General features: G+C 39.4%; 4 protein-coding genes and 1 long non-coding RNA gene across 8 annotated transcripts; 3 read left to right on the plus strand and 2 right to left on the minus strand.

The window, feature by feature from the left end:
* The first annotated feature begins 115 nt into the window (after positions 1-115).
* On the plus strand, positions 116-7,096 carry LOC111489253 (UTP--glucose-1-phosphate uridylyltransferase 3, chloroplastic). The gene is made up of 17 exons (XM_023137385.1): positions 116-1,079; positions 1,216-1,396; positions 1,470-1,619; positions 1,727-1,888; positions 2,014-2,186; positions 2,272-2,338; positions 3,007-3,173; positions 3,454-3,612; positions 3,760-3,851; positions 3,945-4,039; positions 4,304-4,381; positions 4,829-4,924; positions 5,199-5,273; positions 5,399-5,490; positions 5,568-5,730; positions 6,455-6,515; positions 6,642-7,096. Exons 1-17 carry the CDS (start codon positions 376-378, stop codon positions 6,752-6,754), a joined length of 2,628 nt encoding a protein of 875 aa, XP_022993153.1. The 5' UTR covers positions 116-375; the 3' UTR covers positions 6,755-7,096.
* On the minus strand, positions 7,097-9,361 carry LOC111489254 (U-box domain-containing protein 1-like). Its single transcript, XM_023137386.1, has one exon. It carries the CDS (start codon positions 9,236-9,238, stop codon positions 7,118-7,120), a length of 2,121 nt encoding a protein of 706 aa, XP_022993154.1. The 5' UTR covers positions 9,239-9,361; the 3' UTR covers positions 7,097-7,117.
* Positions 9,362-9,372: 11 nt separating this feature from the next.
* LOC111489259 (LOB domain-containing protein 21-like) lies at positions 9,373-10,941 on the plus strand. Of its 2 annotated transcripts, none has more exons than XM_023137392.1 (2): positions 9,373-9,437; positions 9,516-10,941. In XM_023137392.1, the coding sequence occupies exon 2, from the start codon at positions 10,272-10,274 to the stop codon at positions 10,818-10,820; it is 549 nt and encodes a 182-aa protein (XP_022993160.1). In that variant the 5' UTR covers positions 9,373-9,437; positions 9,516-10,271; the 3' UTR covers positions 10,821-10,941. The 2 variants fall into 2 exon arrangements, with proteins under 2 accessions (XP_022993160.1, XP_022993162.1); XM_023137394.1 differs by having other exon boundaries at positions 9,410-10,860; positions 10,907-10,941.
* An 853-nt stretch (positions 10,942-11,794) lies between these two features.
* LOC111489260 lies at positions 11,795-12,318 on the plus strand. Its single transcript, XR_002719346.1, has 2 exons — positions 11,795-11,939; positions 12,037-12,318. It is a non-coding gene; the product is annotated as an uncharacterized LOC111489260 (long non-coding RNA).
* A 760-nt stretch (positions 12,319-13,078) lies between these two features.
* On the minus strand, positions 13,079-15,453 carry LOC111489256 (transcription factor bHLH51-like). 3 transcript variants are annotated; one of them, XM_023137390.1, is made up of 4 exons: positions 15,359-15,453; positions 15,102-15,232; positions 14,066-14,612; positions 13,079-13,916 (listed from the first exon to the last, which is right to left on the minus strand). In XM_023137390.1, exons 3-4 carry the CDS (start codon positions 14,342-14,344, stop codon positions 13,464-13,466), a joined length of 732 nt encoding a protein of 243 aa, XP_022993158.1. In that variant the 5' UTR covers positions 14,345-14,612; positions 15,102-15,232; positions 15,359-15,453; the 3' UTR covers positions 13,079-13,463. The 3 variants fall into 3 exon arrangements, with proteins under 3 accessions (XP_022993158.1, XP_022993156.1, XP_022993157.1); XM_023137388.1 differs by having other exon boundaries at positions 14,066-15,232; XM_023137389.1 differs by lacking the exon at positions 15,359-15,453 and having other exon boundaries at positions 14,066-15,258.
* Between the last annotated feature and the right edge of the window lie 545 nt (positions 15,454-15,998).

A 15,998-nucleotide genomic window follows, 5' to 3' on the forward strand; every position in this document is an offset into this window, starting at 1 on the left:
GTTTGAAGTAATTGGGAATTTTGATTAAAAATTGATAATTTATTATTATTATTTATTTATTTTCGATGATCCCGGAAACGTGGACGGAGGGATCTAGAGGGAAGATATTGAGTAGGACCATTGCTGCCCCAGCTGCGGAGCTCAATTGGTGTTCTTCACTCACTACCCAACCAGATATTCAGGCGGTTAACGGCCCCTCTTCTCTCTTAAATTATTTTTACTTTTTTCGTTTCCGATGTTCTTGAAGCCAAGCATATGCTTCCGGAATCTTTTCCTTATCCTTTTTTCAATTTCAATTTCGAATTTTCATTTTAATTTCGTAAGCCTCTGAAAATTCTCGCTCGCCCCACTTCTTCTCTATTCCTGCTGTCAACAATGGCGCAGGCACAGCCTGTGCTTCACCATAACCACCATTTCCCCTTCTCTCTGACTTCCAAAACCTTGCATTTTTCTCTTCGCTTTGCAAGACCTCCTCTCACTCTCGTTTCTTCTCAATCTCCTTCTTCTACTTCTTCCTCGTCTTTGTCGTCGTCGTCGTCGTCTTCTTCTCGTTATGTACATTTACCTCGGGTTTCTACAGCTCCGGTTGATTACGCGCCACCAGCTCCCGAATACGACTTTGAACAGGAGATTGTTAGGCTGAGAGGTCTTTGTACTAAGCTCTCTAAAAGGAAGAGCATCAAGGAGAAGTTGAAAGTGATTGACCGTGATTACAGAGTCAAACAATTCTTCAATTCTCGACGAAACTGGTTCTGTAGGGTTTTGCCTGCGCTCAATTTGGATCCCTACGACTGCTTCTTGCTCAAGTGTTTGGTTGCGGCAGGGCAAGAACATGTCCTTAGTTTAGGGATTGAGTCAGTGGAGGGTGAATTTGAGACTGCAAGGGGTGTGGTGAAGCACGCGCTTTTTTCGCTTGTGGAAATGATTGAGAAGTTTGATGTAAATGGTAATGGTGGTCGTGAGGGATTTGGGAAGGGGGGAATGGTTCTGGAGAAGGAAGAGCTTGGTGACTTGAAAAAGCTCTTAACCAATTTAGGAGAGATTGAAAAATTTTACGATTGCATTGGAGGAATCATCGGGTGAGTTCTCTATGTTCATGTGTTGATATATTCCGATTCTCCAATGATTTTCGAATTACTGTTTGTAATATCAAAATAACATGGCAGATATAAATTACTATTTTGAGAATGCATGTTTTTTTTTTTTTTTTTGCAGGTATCAGATTAAAGTTCTAGAGCTTCTTGCCAGTTCAAAACCTGAAAGATATTCCAAGAATTGGTCTGGCCAAATGAAGCAGGCAATGGATTGTGAATTTTTGAAGATTCATGCACCCAATGGACCTGATCTTTCTCAAAATATAGAATACGCATCTCAAGCAGCATTGTGGGGAATTGAGGTTAGTATTCTAACTTATGAATGGTTAAATAAATATATTGAACTGTGATTGATAATATTTGATTCCTTTTTAGGGTTTACCTGAGTTGGGTGAAATTTATCCTTTGGGAGGCGCTGCTGATAGGCTTGGTTTGGTAGATCCTGATACAGGAGAGTGTCTTCCTGCAGCAATGCTTTCTTATTGTGGCAGGACTTTATTGGAAGGTCTAATAAGAGATCTTCAGGTATATATAACATGTGATCTGATTGATAAAATAATTAGTTCGCATTTAATAATTGGTTGGATATGATAGGTCTCACATGTGTTTAATTTCAACTTGTTTATCCGAAGGCTAGAGAATTCTTGTACAACAAGATCTATGGGAAACAATGCATTACACCTGTTGCAATTATGACAAGTTCAGCTAAGAATAACCACAAAAGGATTATGTCTCTTTGTGAAAGATTTGGATGGTTTGGAAGGGGTCGGTCGAACTTCCAACTCTTTGAGCAGGTTTATCCATCGAACATTTCAGATATGAAAAGACAATATTTCTCAGTTGAATCTTTTTTTTTTTTTTTTTCGGAATTCTAAAGATCTTTAAATCTTACTTTACTTATTTAATACATGTATTTCAGCCTCTGGTTCCAGCCATTGGTGCAGATGATGGATTGTGGTTAGTTACAAAATCTTTCACTCCTTTATGCAAGCCTGGTGGTCATGGTGTTATATGGAAGCTTGCACATGACAAAGGTATCTTTAAGTGGTTTTATGACCAGGGAAGAAAAGGTGCAACGGTTAGACAAGTCAGGTAAGATATAGCTATCATAAGTTGAATTATTTAATTTCTTATAACTGGAGGCTTATACTCGATGTAGACTCTAATGACCTTGTAGTAATGTTGCGGCAGCTACAGATCTGACCCTATTGGCCTTGTCAGGAATTGGTTTGCGGAAAAAAAAGGTAAGCTTGAAGCAGGAAAAACAAATATACTTTTTATTCCAGTATTACAAATAGTAATCAACCGTATTTGATGTTGGGTTATGATCATGTCCCACAATGTGTTACTTGCTGAAGGATTAACTTCAACTTCTGGCTCAAAATTTCAATTCTATGGAAGATGGTGCTGTTCATCGGTCTATTCAAGCCTGTGGTAGCTTGTGATGTCAGTTAATAGCATAAGTTGTATGGACAATATGGTGCAATTTGTACAGTTGGATTCAGTATATACGTTCGATTTTCCTTGGTAGTGGGTGTGTGATCGGGAATACACTTAAAGAGACCTGCATTAACACACCCACAAATCTAATTTTTTATTAGTTTCCAGTTATCGTACTCGTGCATGTTAGAATATGTTGTTAATTATATGACATTAAGCAGTATGCTCGATGCAGTCATTTATCTGTAAGTGATGTATGGTTACCATTAATCTATGATGCACAGAAGGAATGAAAGGGATATGTCTTCTAATATCTCAAAAGATGATTTATGAATTTGTACATTTTTCTCCTCTAGACTTATTGATTATTTACTTCTTGGAAAATTGTACCCTTGATTTGATTGAACTCGTACTGATTTGAGACCTAGTCTATTTCTTCATATCTTCATCATCAGAATTGTATGGGTTGCAGAAACTAGGCTTTGCATCTTGTAAGAGGACCACAGGCGCTACGGAAGGAATGAATGTTTTGATTGAGAGGAAGAATCTTGATGGGATGTGGGAATACGGTCTGTCATGCATTGAGTACACCGAATTTGAGAAGTACGGGATCACTGAAGGATCTCATTCTCCAGTCAGGTGGACGACATCTATCTGTTCAATTTTTTTTGATCCATTAGTCTAATTCAATTTTAGTAATTTGACCTTTTTGTGGAGGGTAGACTTGAGACTGCAATCCTCGTAACCTTGTATGTCTCAAATATGCATGAAAGCTTATATATTTATATATCCACATTTTGGCTGCCATGTTCGATGTTGGTTTTTGCACTTGATATCAGTTCTTTGGTAATCTCAGAAAAAGGGAAAGAAAATTTCTTTTTATAGGTTTGAATAAGCTAACCTTGTTTATTTGTTGTAGTCTGCAGGAGTCGTTCCCTGCTAACACAAACATCTTATATGTGGATTTGCATTCTGTGGAGTCGGTGATGTCAAGTAATAGTGAAAAGAGTTTGCCAGGAATGGTGCTAAACTTAAAAAAGCCTGTTGCATATTTTGACCAGTTTGGAAGAAAGCATAGGTATATGATTCAACAAATAGCTGGTGCTTCATATACTTTACTTGATCAAATATAAAGTGTTGAGTTCTAATGTCAAAATTACTTCATCCAACGGATGCATCTCTCCATCTTCCTGATAAAAACTAATTTTTCTTCATGCACTGTTAGTGTTTCTGGAGGTCGACTGGAATGCACCATGCAGAACATTGCAGATAGCTTCTTTAATACAAGTTCATTTCAATGTTATAATGATGTAGAAGGTATCAATGCTACTTTTTTGTACAATTGTAAATGCAAACATCATTACCTTTCATCTGTCATTTTCCGTGATATCGAACTACATATATCACCAGACATACTGGATACTTTCATTGTGTACAATGAGCGAAGAAGGGTCACATCTTCTGCTAAAAGGACAAGAAAGCATGCTAGTGAGTCCTTACATCAGGTAATGCTTTTTAGTTGATTGCTTATGTGATGGATGATTTTTTAGTGTAGAAATTAGATTAAACAATTCCTGTTAGATGATTGTATTTCTTCATGGCAATAGTGTAGACCTGGACAAAAGTTTTTATCCTAATCTGTATAACCAAGTTCTGGATTTCCTGGGTGGATTATGGCATGAAGTATGTTCGAACCTCCCCATGAGATTTAATGATTGAACCTGAATAGCAGTTGATATATATTTTTTTTAATATTTAAATTTGTGCAGACTCCAGATGGTGCACTTTTGGATATCTTGCGAAATGCACATGATCTTCTTTCACGGTGTAATATTGAAGTTCCTGTGGTACGTAATGTTAATCTTCAATCTGTGGAATGTATTGTACTGTGGGTTTTAGCTAGACGCTAAAGAGCTGTTTAGACATCTTTTATTTATTTCTTTTTTCCTTCTAATTTTTGTAGATTAACCTTTTAAAAAAATTTCGAATTCTAAAAGCTGTTTAAGAAAATATTTTCTATCTTCTGTCTTCATTTATTAGTTTACAGATATAACACATTTGAATCAAGTTATACTTGGAAAAGAAACAGTTAATGATTATATAATAACAATAATATTTAAAATAAACATGAAGGCTGTTCTAGGAACTGATTACACAAATTATCTTACTTTTAAACGTCTTCTAAACAGACCCCAAAATTGCTTTACTCTTTCTTTCTGCTTGGAAGCTATGACTTCATAATGAAATATCTTGTTCTATTTCCGTTCATGCTTAACTAATCCTTCCTATGACAGGTTGAAAGTAATGACAAGTATGTTGATTCTGGACCCCCATATCTCATACTTCTACATCCAGCACTGGGCCCACTTTGGGAGGTTGCTAGACAGAAGGTAAGAGTTTCAGTATCTGATTATTGAAACCATCACTTTTTTGGAATGTGCCTCTGCCTCTGCCTCTCCCTCTCTCTGAAATAATATTGGCTACGCATTCCTTCCCCTCTATAATTTTGAGGTTTGCCTGCAGTTCCCAAGTGTAGTGTTGTGTTTCTGAAGTAAACAACACTTTTGAGATATGTAAATGATCTAACCTGGTTTGAGTAGGTATAGTTTTTCAGCTGTATATTCACTGGTGATTGTAACCCTATTTGGATATATCATATCTCAGTTCTCTGGTGGTTCGATATCAAAGGGGTCTGAGTTGCAAGTTGAGGTTGCAGAGTTCTTGTGGAGGAATGTTCAGGTATGATGCCCGATTCTAGCTGGGAATAGATTGCCCTTACACAAGTCTCTCACATATTCTTGCGCACCAAGGACATACACTAGTGAAGTGAATTAATGAAGCTGATCTAGTTCTTCCGATTCCAGCTTGATGGAAGTTTGATTGTATTGTCTGAAAATGTTATGGGCTCATTGAAGATCGATGAAAATGGTGAATCATTAATCCGCTATGGACAAAGGTCTTTATAATTTTTGCGTTATAATTTTTTTTGTTTGAGAATTATTGTTTTGGTTCTGAGCAAGTTCATCTGGTTAGGTGTGGAAGATGTAAATTGGAGAATGTCAAGGTGCTGAATAAGGGAATTGATTGGAATGCTGAAGACAATATTTACTGGAAGCTTGAGGTGCAGCGGCATGAAGGATGCAAGATCATTTTGCATGGAAATGCTGAATTTGAGGCAACGAATGTTGTTTTACAGGTCTGTTCATATATGAATACAGTATTCAGCTTCCATAAACCGTACGGATTGACACATTTACTTCTTGGAGGAACTGGGAGTTGATTAAGACCTAATTACAATCTTGTAATAACCCAAGCCCATTGGTAGCAAATATTGTCTTTTTTGGACTTTTCTTTCGGGGCTTTCCCTCAAGGTTTTTAAAACACGTCTGCTAGGCAAAGTTTTCCACACCCTTATAAACAATGTTTTGTTTTCCTCCCCAACGATGTGGGATCTCTCAATACACCCCCCTTCAGGGCCCAGCGTCCTCGCTAACACTCGTTCTCTTCTCCAATCGATGTGGGACCTCCCAATCCACACCCCTTCATGACCCAGTGTCCTTGCTGGGACACCGCCTCGTTCCACCCCCTTCGGAGTTCAACATCCTCACTGGCACATCAGCCGGTGTTTGGCTCTGATACCATTTGTAATAGTCCAAGCCCAATGTTAGCAGATATTGTCCTTTTTGGGTCTTCCATTTCGAGCTTCCCCTCGGGGTTTTTAAAACGCGTCTACTAGGGAGAAGTTTCCACATCTTTATAAACAATGTTTCATTCTCCTCCCCAACCAAAGTGGGATCTCACAAAACCCATACACATACAAGATTTACCGATAGCTATCTACAGATGGAAGGATTATCTGCTTTATTGGTGTCAAACATAATTATCTGACCATTGAAAATAGAATTGCTCGTGCTCTGCAGGGTAATCATGTATTTGAAGTCCCAGATGGCTACAAATTGATAATTGCACCAGGAACTTCAGGTAGATTCTACATCTTTTCTATTTTGGGGGAAACTGTATTTTTTCTGTTTCACATTAGAGTTGAACAGTTCCAAAAGTTGAGAATATGCAATATCTCCCTCATCTTTTTATCTTCCAAATTCTCAGGTTTTGAAGCTCGATTATATCCAATCGAGCATGATAAGCAGGATACTGGAAGTTGGTGCTGGAACTACAAAATAGAAGGTTCTCATATCAAGCTGGAGTATGTGGAGCAGTAGGTTCCCTACGAAATAACTCAACACCATGCCCTTTGTGAATGATGGTTCACAGATGGTCTTCTTCATAATAATGTAGCGGAACAGATCAGTTTGGTTAAACAGAACTTAACCACTCTCATCTACCCACCCCTCACCCCTCAACACACAAAAAAATAAAGAAAAAAATATAAAAAACTCCTGCAATTTTTTGCATTAATCCTGTAAATCGAATGTATGAAGTGGATGCCGAGCCAATGGAATTCTTTATTGTTGAACAGTTAAACAAAACTGTGATCGCAATCTATTAACTACATAAATTTAATTTCAATTGAAAAATTCACCATTTCCACGAGTTTGCACAAATATATACTTCTGCAAGATTATCTATACATTCTGCATTTCAACATGGCTGAGAGATTGAAAGCAGCATCTGTTTAGCAGTCTAAGCAATGCATCGGCTTTTCTTCTGGCCTTCAATGATCCATCTGCGGCCAAGCTTTGTAGAGAAGGGATACTTCGAGGATTTAGCAACAAGCGCCTTGCAACTTCCTCTCCTCCATCCTTGCACAGCCCCAATAACAGTGTAATTGAACTCTCTTTCCCTTTTGGAGATCCAAATCTTAAAAGATCAATGAGCGAAGGCACTAAAACTCTACTGTTTCTTATCTCCTGCAGCCCTTCTGAGCAACCCATAACCAGGGAGAGCGCCTGCAAGGCTTCATCTGTTATGCCTGCCTTGTCATCTGTTAGCAAGTCAATCAGCAATGGCACTGCCCCAGCAACTACGATACAAGCTTTGTTGGCACCGTAAAGTGCTAGATTGCAAAGTGCAGTGGCGGCATCTCGCTTCCCGACTGGATTGCCTTCCTTCAGGAGCCTCACCAATGCCGGTATGGCTTTCGGACTCGCCCCTATTGTTATTTTGAATTCGTCTACCATGGTTAGGCTAAATAGTGTTGCTGCAGCATTTTCTCTTGCTTCCACTGTTTTCCCTGATTCTATGATGTGTGTTATGTTGTCTATCGCCCCTGCTGCCACTATCAGGATCTTGTTGTTGTTGAAGATTGCAAGGTTGAACAATGCAGTCACTGCATTCACTTCGATCCTTGGATCACCGGATTTCAACAGCGTCACCAGAAACGGTATCGCTCCTGCTTCGGCAATCATCCTTCGGTTATCCATTCCACTTTTCGCTAGTAACCGGAGTTCATATGCAGCTTGTCTTTGAATATCTGGTGACCCTGTTGCAAGTTTTCCCACCAGAAACTCGGCTGTCATTTTGACAGTGTCGGAAGCTGCTTTGGATGCAGAAATGTGATCGATCGGTTCTTCAGAAGGGTAACTTTTTCTGTTGCTTCTCTCCAACTCGTAGGAAGAAGAATATGGTTTTTTAGGTTCATTCATACTAATGTTGTTTTCTTGGCACCACTGTTGCATCAAACTCTTGAGTGCATAATTTGGTATGAGGGCCATATGAATTAGCCTCTGATTACTCTTGGGACATACATGATGCCCTGAGTCAATCCATTGGGCTATTGAATAACGATCGTAAGTATGTCCGGACGATACAATTACAGGGTCTCTCATGAAATCTAGTGAAATGGGGCAGCGAAAATCATCTGGAATTGGAACCAATGATTTAGAAGAAGATGAATGATCTAAATGCTTGTTTGAGTGTTGAAACTGTAAGTTGAATGTTTCCTCAGCATTCTCATTTTCTTTCTTACTGAAGATCACTGTTTTGGAATGCATAACAAGAGAGATGAGATTGTTTATGTTAGAAACCACAGTTATTCCACCTGCTCCTGCTTGTTTAAAGGCTTCTGCCTCTAGTTTTGATATTTCTTCATCACAATCCATCAGGCTTCTCAGCCCAACACTACTGAAAATCTCTTCGACTTTTCCCACTTCTGCCAAACCTTTGTTCTTGTAGTTCCTCTCCTTGTTTTTGCTCATTAGTTGAACAAGCTCATCTCTTCTTTGAATCTCTCGAGCATTGGCTGAAAACTCCAATCGCTTAGCTTGCCTGTGAAGAAGCTCCACCTGTTCTCTCGTATCATCTGTTAATTTAAGCAAGCTGAGAGGAAAAATATCAAGTACCCTCCCAATCTCCTTCACTAGCTGATAAAACTGATTGGAAATGGTCTCAGTCTGTAGTAAGCTCCATAGACAGCTTCCTTCCTCGCAGCTTTGAATCAGAATCTTAACTCTTCGGATTACAGAAAAGAGTTCAGTGAGACAAAGAATGGAAGATAGAGGAAGAGCACAATTTGATTCTTGAACCTCTTCAAATAAGAAAGCAAGGAGCTTGATTCTTCTTCTCATGGTTGAGATAGTCCTAGCCTGCACAAAAGGAGAGTTCTCCTCAAAGGCAACTTCATTGGATAGAAGAATTAATGATTGCAGCAGAGACCCAGAAGGCAAAAGGCCTGAAGAAGCTGCCATTATTGGGGAAAGAGCAACGTCCATGGCCGTTCTCACTCCATGAATAGACTCTCCATTCATAGAGTTTATCAAGATTACATTATGTCAGACATAGATTCCTAGGGGGAAAGCTTCAAAACTCCTTCAAACCTGAAAATTATTAAATTCATTGGAAGAGTTTTGTGTTTTGGCAGTCTCTGTTTGTTTGGCTGACTGTATGGACAATAGGAGAACTTCTGGGTAGCTGCCACTTGGAGCAATTTCCTGCCTCCTCAAAATAGTCAGATCCCCAACCAATTTTATATCTTCAAAACTATGCATTACTTGCACCACACTAACTTTGTCAAACTATATGCAGGTGGGTTGACTTTTCTAAAGTGGGCTTCAAGAGAAAAGCCCAATGATAAAGCCCAACTTCACTTGTCTCTTCATTATATGGGTCCTACAGAAATGTTGAGTCGTACAAATGCAGTCCAAAGTAAGGGGGCCTACGCAAATTAGTGGAAGAGGAGGAAAGCAGCATAAAGAAGAGTTACAGTAAACCACACCAAACAGAGACCGCAAATTCAACATCCCCCAACCATGCTCTGTTTTTCCATTTTCCAAACAAGCCATTTCTCTCTGTTTTTTGAAACTCTGCTTTGGGGAAAACGACGACCATTCTTTAACAAGTGGGTTCTGGGAATTCCATTATCGTCCTTGTCCAACACTTTGTTTGATGGGATTGTTTGTATCCCTTCAGCACTTCCTTTCACTCGAGCAAGCACCCCTGTTCCTGTATTGTACCAGTCTTTTGGCAGCTACACCGACCACAAATATGATGTCTCATCCTAAGTTCGGAGCACAAATAATGGCACCCCCCCATGTTCTTTAATTCCCACTTCTCATAAAACTATTTAAAGTGTTTCTTCTTTTTCCTTGAATACTCTCTTTCAAGCTTTCAATCCTGCATTTACTCTTCACACCCCACAACCAATTTAGGCCCCACCCCCTCTATCGCCTCATCTTTCACTTACTCCCCAACCAATCCTTTATATGTATATAAATACACATCCTCTGTTGCAAAGAATATGAATATGATATTCTTTTTTATTGACATGATGAAGGAGCAGCCATGAGAGGTTGCCATGAGACTCGCTCTTCTTCTTCTTGTGCAGCCTGCAAATTGCTCAAGAGAAGATGCACTCCCACTTGTATATTTGCGCCTTATTTTCGGTCTGATGAGCCTAAGAAGTTTGCTAAAGTTCATAAGGTTTTTGGGGCCAGTAATGTGAGCAAGATTCTGACTGAGGTGCCTGAGGAGCAGAGAGAGGACACTGTGAACTCTTTGGCTTATGAGGCTGAGGCCAGGCTGAGAGACCCTGTTTATGGCTGCATCGGTGCCATAGCTCTGTTACAGACTAAAATGGTGGAGCTTCAACATGATCTTGCCATTGCCAAAGCTCGCCTTGCTCGTTATGCTGATTCTGATCATAATTATAACACCTTTTCTTCTTCTTCTTCTTCTTCTTCTTCTCCTTCTTCTTTGGGTGTTTTGGAAAATTGTGTTGTTAATATGCCTTATGGTGGATTGAGCATCGCTGCAGGGCAGAGCTCTTCCGCAATCACCCAATATGGATATTTATGTGACTTCACCCACTTTCCTTATCCATTTAAAGCTTGAAACTTTGAACTCTCTCTCTGTCTCTCTGTCTCTATCATCAGGGTTTGATGAAGAATTTCATTTTTTTGTTTCTGTATAAAGAAGCCCAACTTGATTGTAGTTGAGAATTTCTGTTATGATATTCGATTGTACGAGCATATAAGTAGAGTAAGCAGTTCATGATATGGTTATAATTCTCATAAAAAGGAGAAAGAAGCATTCATGAAGGGCATCCATGGGAGGGATGGGATTGCTGGTTGCAGGTTCAATGAAAGAGGAGCTTTGAAATAGTAAGATTGGGAGTTGTGGTCGTGGTCTGAAAGTATTATGATTGGGCCAAGAAATATGAGACTGGGCCCGAAATCCCGTTGGGCCCTCCAAGCCCAGATCTTATCTTCTCAGCTCTCATTAATTTGAAAGGAAAACAAAGAATTAAGATAAGCACATTAACTAGGATCGACAACAATGCAAGAAAATATCATGCTACCTCAACAATACAACAACAACAACTTTCGTTACCGCGGTGTCCGTCAGCGTAGTTGGGGCAAATGGGTCGCCGAGATTCGTGAGCCCCGCAAGCGCACCCGCAAGAGCCTCCGTACTTCCTCCACCGCTGAAGACGCCGCCCGTGCCTACGACCGTGCCGCCATCGTGATCTACAGTTACCGAGAACAACTCGATCTCCAATCCACCGCCTCCGCCTTCTCCTCCTCCTCTATGGCCTCCTCTCTCCCCGTTATGCCCTCTCCGCAATCCTCTTCCTCTTCTAATTATTAAGTATTGTTTTCTTAGATTTTTTTTCTCGACGTAAAAATTTAGTGTCAACCAATTTAAAACATAATACTAAATTAAAATAACAAAAATACGTATATTTTTTTTTTTTTTTAAATAATTTAAATTACAAACCTCGGTTTCTAGCCATGTCTTTTGTAGCATTGGGCCATTTCGATGAGTTACAAGGCCCAAAAACGGCCCGAAGTGGCCCATTAAAATTCAACTTTAAATTAGGGTTTTGTTCGCGTGTATATAAATCCGAAGCCGTAGCATCCAGAACGTAGTCGTTCCTGTCACTCGCCCCGTCTGCAGGACCATTGTTGTTCTTTGGCGATCGGTTAGCAGGTCTTCGACATGAGGGCTAAGGTTAGCTTCCAAGCATTGGCATGGAGTATTTTTTACTCGTATTGCTTGGTTCCTCGATAAATATCTTTTGTTGTTTTGTTTTTCTTTCGATGAACAGTGGAAGAAGAAGAGAATGAGGAGATTGAAGAGGAAGCGCCGAAAGATGAGGCAAAGATCCAAGTAGTTCGTGTCTGATTTAAATAAAAAGAGAATCGTTCTTTTAGTCGTTACTGATCTAGGACGAGTAATAGTTGAATTCTTGTGTTTCTGTTGGATTTTTATCGAGTTTTTTTTGGTTTCAATGTGCAATTTTGTTCGACTTATTCACTCTGAGATCTACATTATTGAATTCACTGTCTGGAGTTTTTTAAACGTCGGTTGATGGTATGTTTGTTTTCCCCATTCATTTCTAAAGTTTTATTTCGCGATCCAATCATGAAACCGCAACCTAAATTGCTTGTCAACATGAACGTATTAGCATGACCTGTTCTGGCATTCCATTGCTGCAAGCATGTAAACGCTAATTGATCGCGTTTAAGATTGGAGTCGATCCTTCCTGCTTTATTACCCTTAGAATATGCTGATCGATGTCAAAATAGCTTCTGTGTAGTGTTCTAGCACTCGGCAGAAGATTACTTTGGGCCAATACAACCGCCCATTAGTTTGATTAATTTTATATATTCGTTAAGTGTATAATTAACCTTAGAAGTGGAAATGCCGGGACTATGTTTTGTAACAGTGTTCATATTAGAAAGAAATACAAGGTTGGACAGGATCAAGCTAGTATGGCATAAGGATGAATAACAATGTTTTCATTCAACGCCTTCTAATCATAGGTTGATATCAAACTCTCTCGACCATCTCTCTGGTCAGTTGTGAAACCCCAATTCAGATTAGAGCCTTTTTTTAGCACTGGCAAATGAGATGATGGGTTTGTTGCTTATATTGCGTCAGGATGGATGCCATTATTTATTCATCTATGCATGTTTCTCCAACTCGGGATAGCCGATTACTTCCCTGTTTTCTATTCGGTTAGATTCAGTTTTGGTAATGGAGGAAAATTCATTTCTTATACGTTTGTAAAGACATGAAGTTCGTTTGAATTTTAAATTTTATACTGATGTTCAATCCAAATTGTTCAATTATGAACTACAACGAGGTTCAATAGGCACCATTTTAGCTAACATTTTCTTTACCAATCAAAGTGGATATTTACTGATACGTTCTTAAGAAGTCTTATCTGCATTGCTGCAAGAAAAAATGAACTCGATGAGATGTGTTGAACGAACGTTCATATGGATTTTTCCCAATCTATTTCTGTTTTCCAACTATGAGTCTAACAGCAAAGCTCCCTCTTTTCACATGAGAGACGGTTGTTGCTTTGCTGCAACAGCTTCAATTCTCCATAATCTTTCTTCATGAAGCTCTGGTTTTTACACTCTTAAATCTTTTTCTCTATCCATAGTGATTGTATTGTAGCATCACTGTCGCTCAATGGAGCCGTTGTGGGCTGTTCACAATTAAATTATTGAAGAAGAAGAAAGATCACTTGGAATAATGAGAAGGGAGGAAGAACCTCTGTCGTTTACTTCTAATACGATAGGTCGAAGCACTCGAGGATGATGACAATCGACTTAAAACCAATTTAAGAGACTGCTGAACAGTGTTTAAGCAGACACTTTTTTCACCATCTTTATTGCCAAGGACAAGTATGCTTTTAATGCGGCCACCAACACTAGCCATATCAGCCCTTATTGTGGTGAGCCTCAGCCCCTTGATCACTTGGATGAGCTCTGTGAACAGTTCTGGCCGATCGTCGCAGCTCACTGATACCTTTATCTCAATATTGTTCCTGCTGTGGTCTTCAACCATGGTGGAGTCGATTGTTACTTCATCCATGTCCGTTGGAACTGTCATGTTCTTGCTGGCTTCCATTGCTTTTCGCTTCAGATCTTTCACTTGATCGATCGCGCTTCCCAACAGAGCTGCCTTATCCATCTTCCATACAAACAAAGAAGATGAGTCTCTGAGCATGGGATCTGTTATCTACTAGGAGAATGGAAAAGTAGATACTTTTTGCTATGTTCAGTGTTTCTGGTCATCCCAGTTAGAAAGAGAGAGGTAGAGAGAGAGAGAGAGAAGAGTACCTTATCAGATTTGGGAATGAGTTTCCGAAGGGTTGCAAGCTGAGCATTGATCCTGTCCCTACGTCTCTTTTCCGCTTGGCTATGGCTCTTGGAAGCAGAAGCTGCTCTGTCTTCTCCAATAATTCCTTCTACTGGAGTCGAAAACGAAGGGAACCCATCAATCCGAAGCTCTGTTGAGCTTGAAAGCTGAGGATTAATCATCCATGGAAGACGCAGAGAAGGTTCACGGCTTGAATCTAGCCCCTCAGGCTTAGTGGACGAATCCCAGTTATCCTCCATGACAGATGCAAAAGGGGAAGCAGGGCCAGTCTTCTTAAATCCGTCTCAAAGTTTAGTTTTTATGGTTGCATCTGGAGAGCTACTGTTGATTGCACTAATAACAACAATAATAAAAATAATGTGTGTGATCTTTATATCTTGATGGTGATTGGTGTGATGTCCAATAGCCTTTAATTCGTCAAACCGAAAATCATTTTTGGCTGTGTATGGCTGTCGTTTCAGTTTGAAGTTTCCGGTTTTCCCTCTGATAAAGCTAAGCCTCCACGATCTGATCAATTAAAGATTGTCCTTATGTAAAACCATTCCCACTAAATTTAAATCATTATTTTCAGCAAAGAAAAAAAAAAAATGAAACATAGCCATAAACAGAGCACACCAAGGAACTCGACTAATTGTTGGATCTAACGAGATCCCAATCCCATATTGCCCTGGAAACATAGGCAGATCCAAAGGATCTTTGATTTTGGGATGAACTATCACAGAAAATTTCCATCTCCATACAGAATCAACTCCGACCCATTTGGACTTATGGCAAGTTCTTTTATGGGTTTGCGTCAAAAAACCTCCTTTCCCTTACAATCCTATCTATACACTATCACTTTAGTACTCTAAAATTCACAGTACTGTGGTTTTAAACATAGGATCTTTTTTTCTCTTCCCCTTCCAAGATAAGGTCATACAGATTTATTATGAAAAGAATATCTCGAGACATAAAAATAGAAAAACAACCGAGACTGAGAGTTTCAGGATATAATACTGAATATTTCCATTATGGAGGCTGAAAATGGAGCCCAGCACTTTACACTCCATACCAACAGGTCCTCCATGTTTCCAAGTAACTTGTGCATCTTTTTGTAGGCAACTTTTCATGTAGCTTTGTGGTTGTGCCTGTTAACAGTTACAGTCGTGTAAAAGATTAGAAAGAGGGAAAGAAGAAACCCTCAAACAACTTTACCAACTAAAGCATCTTCGCCTGAGTAGGACTCCCAAAGAGAGAGAGAGAGAGAGCCTTACCTTAGCGGCTTGTTCAGAAAGAAACTCGGTGGTCTTTGTTGACAGAAGAAGGAAACAACAAAGCTTGAACTGCAATGCAAAAAGGGGGGCCATAATGTAGGGCCCCGTTTGGCACAAACCATGTAATTGAATGTATTAAAGATTGATACGACTTCTGATCAACTACTCGAAATTGCAAAAGTCCCATCTCAAAATCATGTGGGGGCCATAATTTCCCGTCTTTTTGCACTAATTTGAAGAGAAGACGAGTGTGGGGGGTTGCTTCAGGTAGATGAGAAGAGAGTGTGGTGTGTGGATGGGGATTGGGTTGAGACGAATAATTTCGTCGGCAACAGACATACAAGAAAAATGTGCCAAATAATAATAATAATAATAATATAACTCCATCAACGTGTTCCTGTCCACCATATAATTGACATTTCTTTCGCAGCCGCATCTATATAAAACTTATGTGAACAGAACAAATCACTGTTTATTCCTGTACGTACTTAAGTTATAATAAACTCATAATTCTCAACCCTCAAAGTTGATTGAAAGAATTATTCACACCAGAAGTGGTACGAAATGAAAAGCATCACTCAAAGAAGACCGATGAAACACGGTAACCAAACAAGAACTAAGTATACCCATCAGCAATAGA

Source organism: Cucurbita maxima, unplaced genomic scaffold (genome assembly GCF_002738345.1).
Source record: "Cucurbita maxima cultivar Rimu unplaced genomic scaffold, Cmax_1.0 Cma_Scf00014, whole genome shotgun sequence".
Classification (NCBI taxonomy): domain Eukaryota; kingdom Viridiplantae; phylum Streptophyta; class Magnoliopsida; order Cucurbitales; family Cucurbitaceae; genus Cucurbita; species Cucurbita maxima.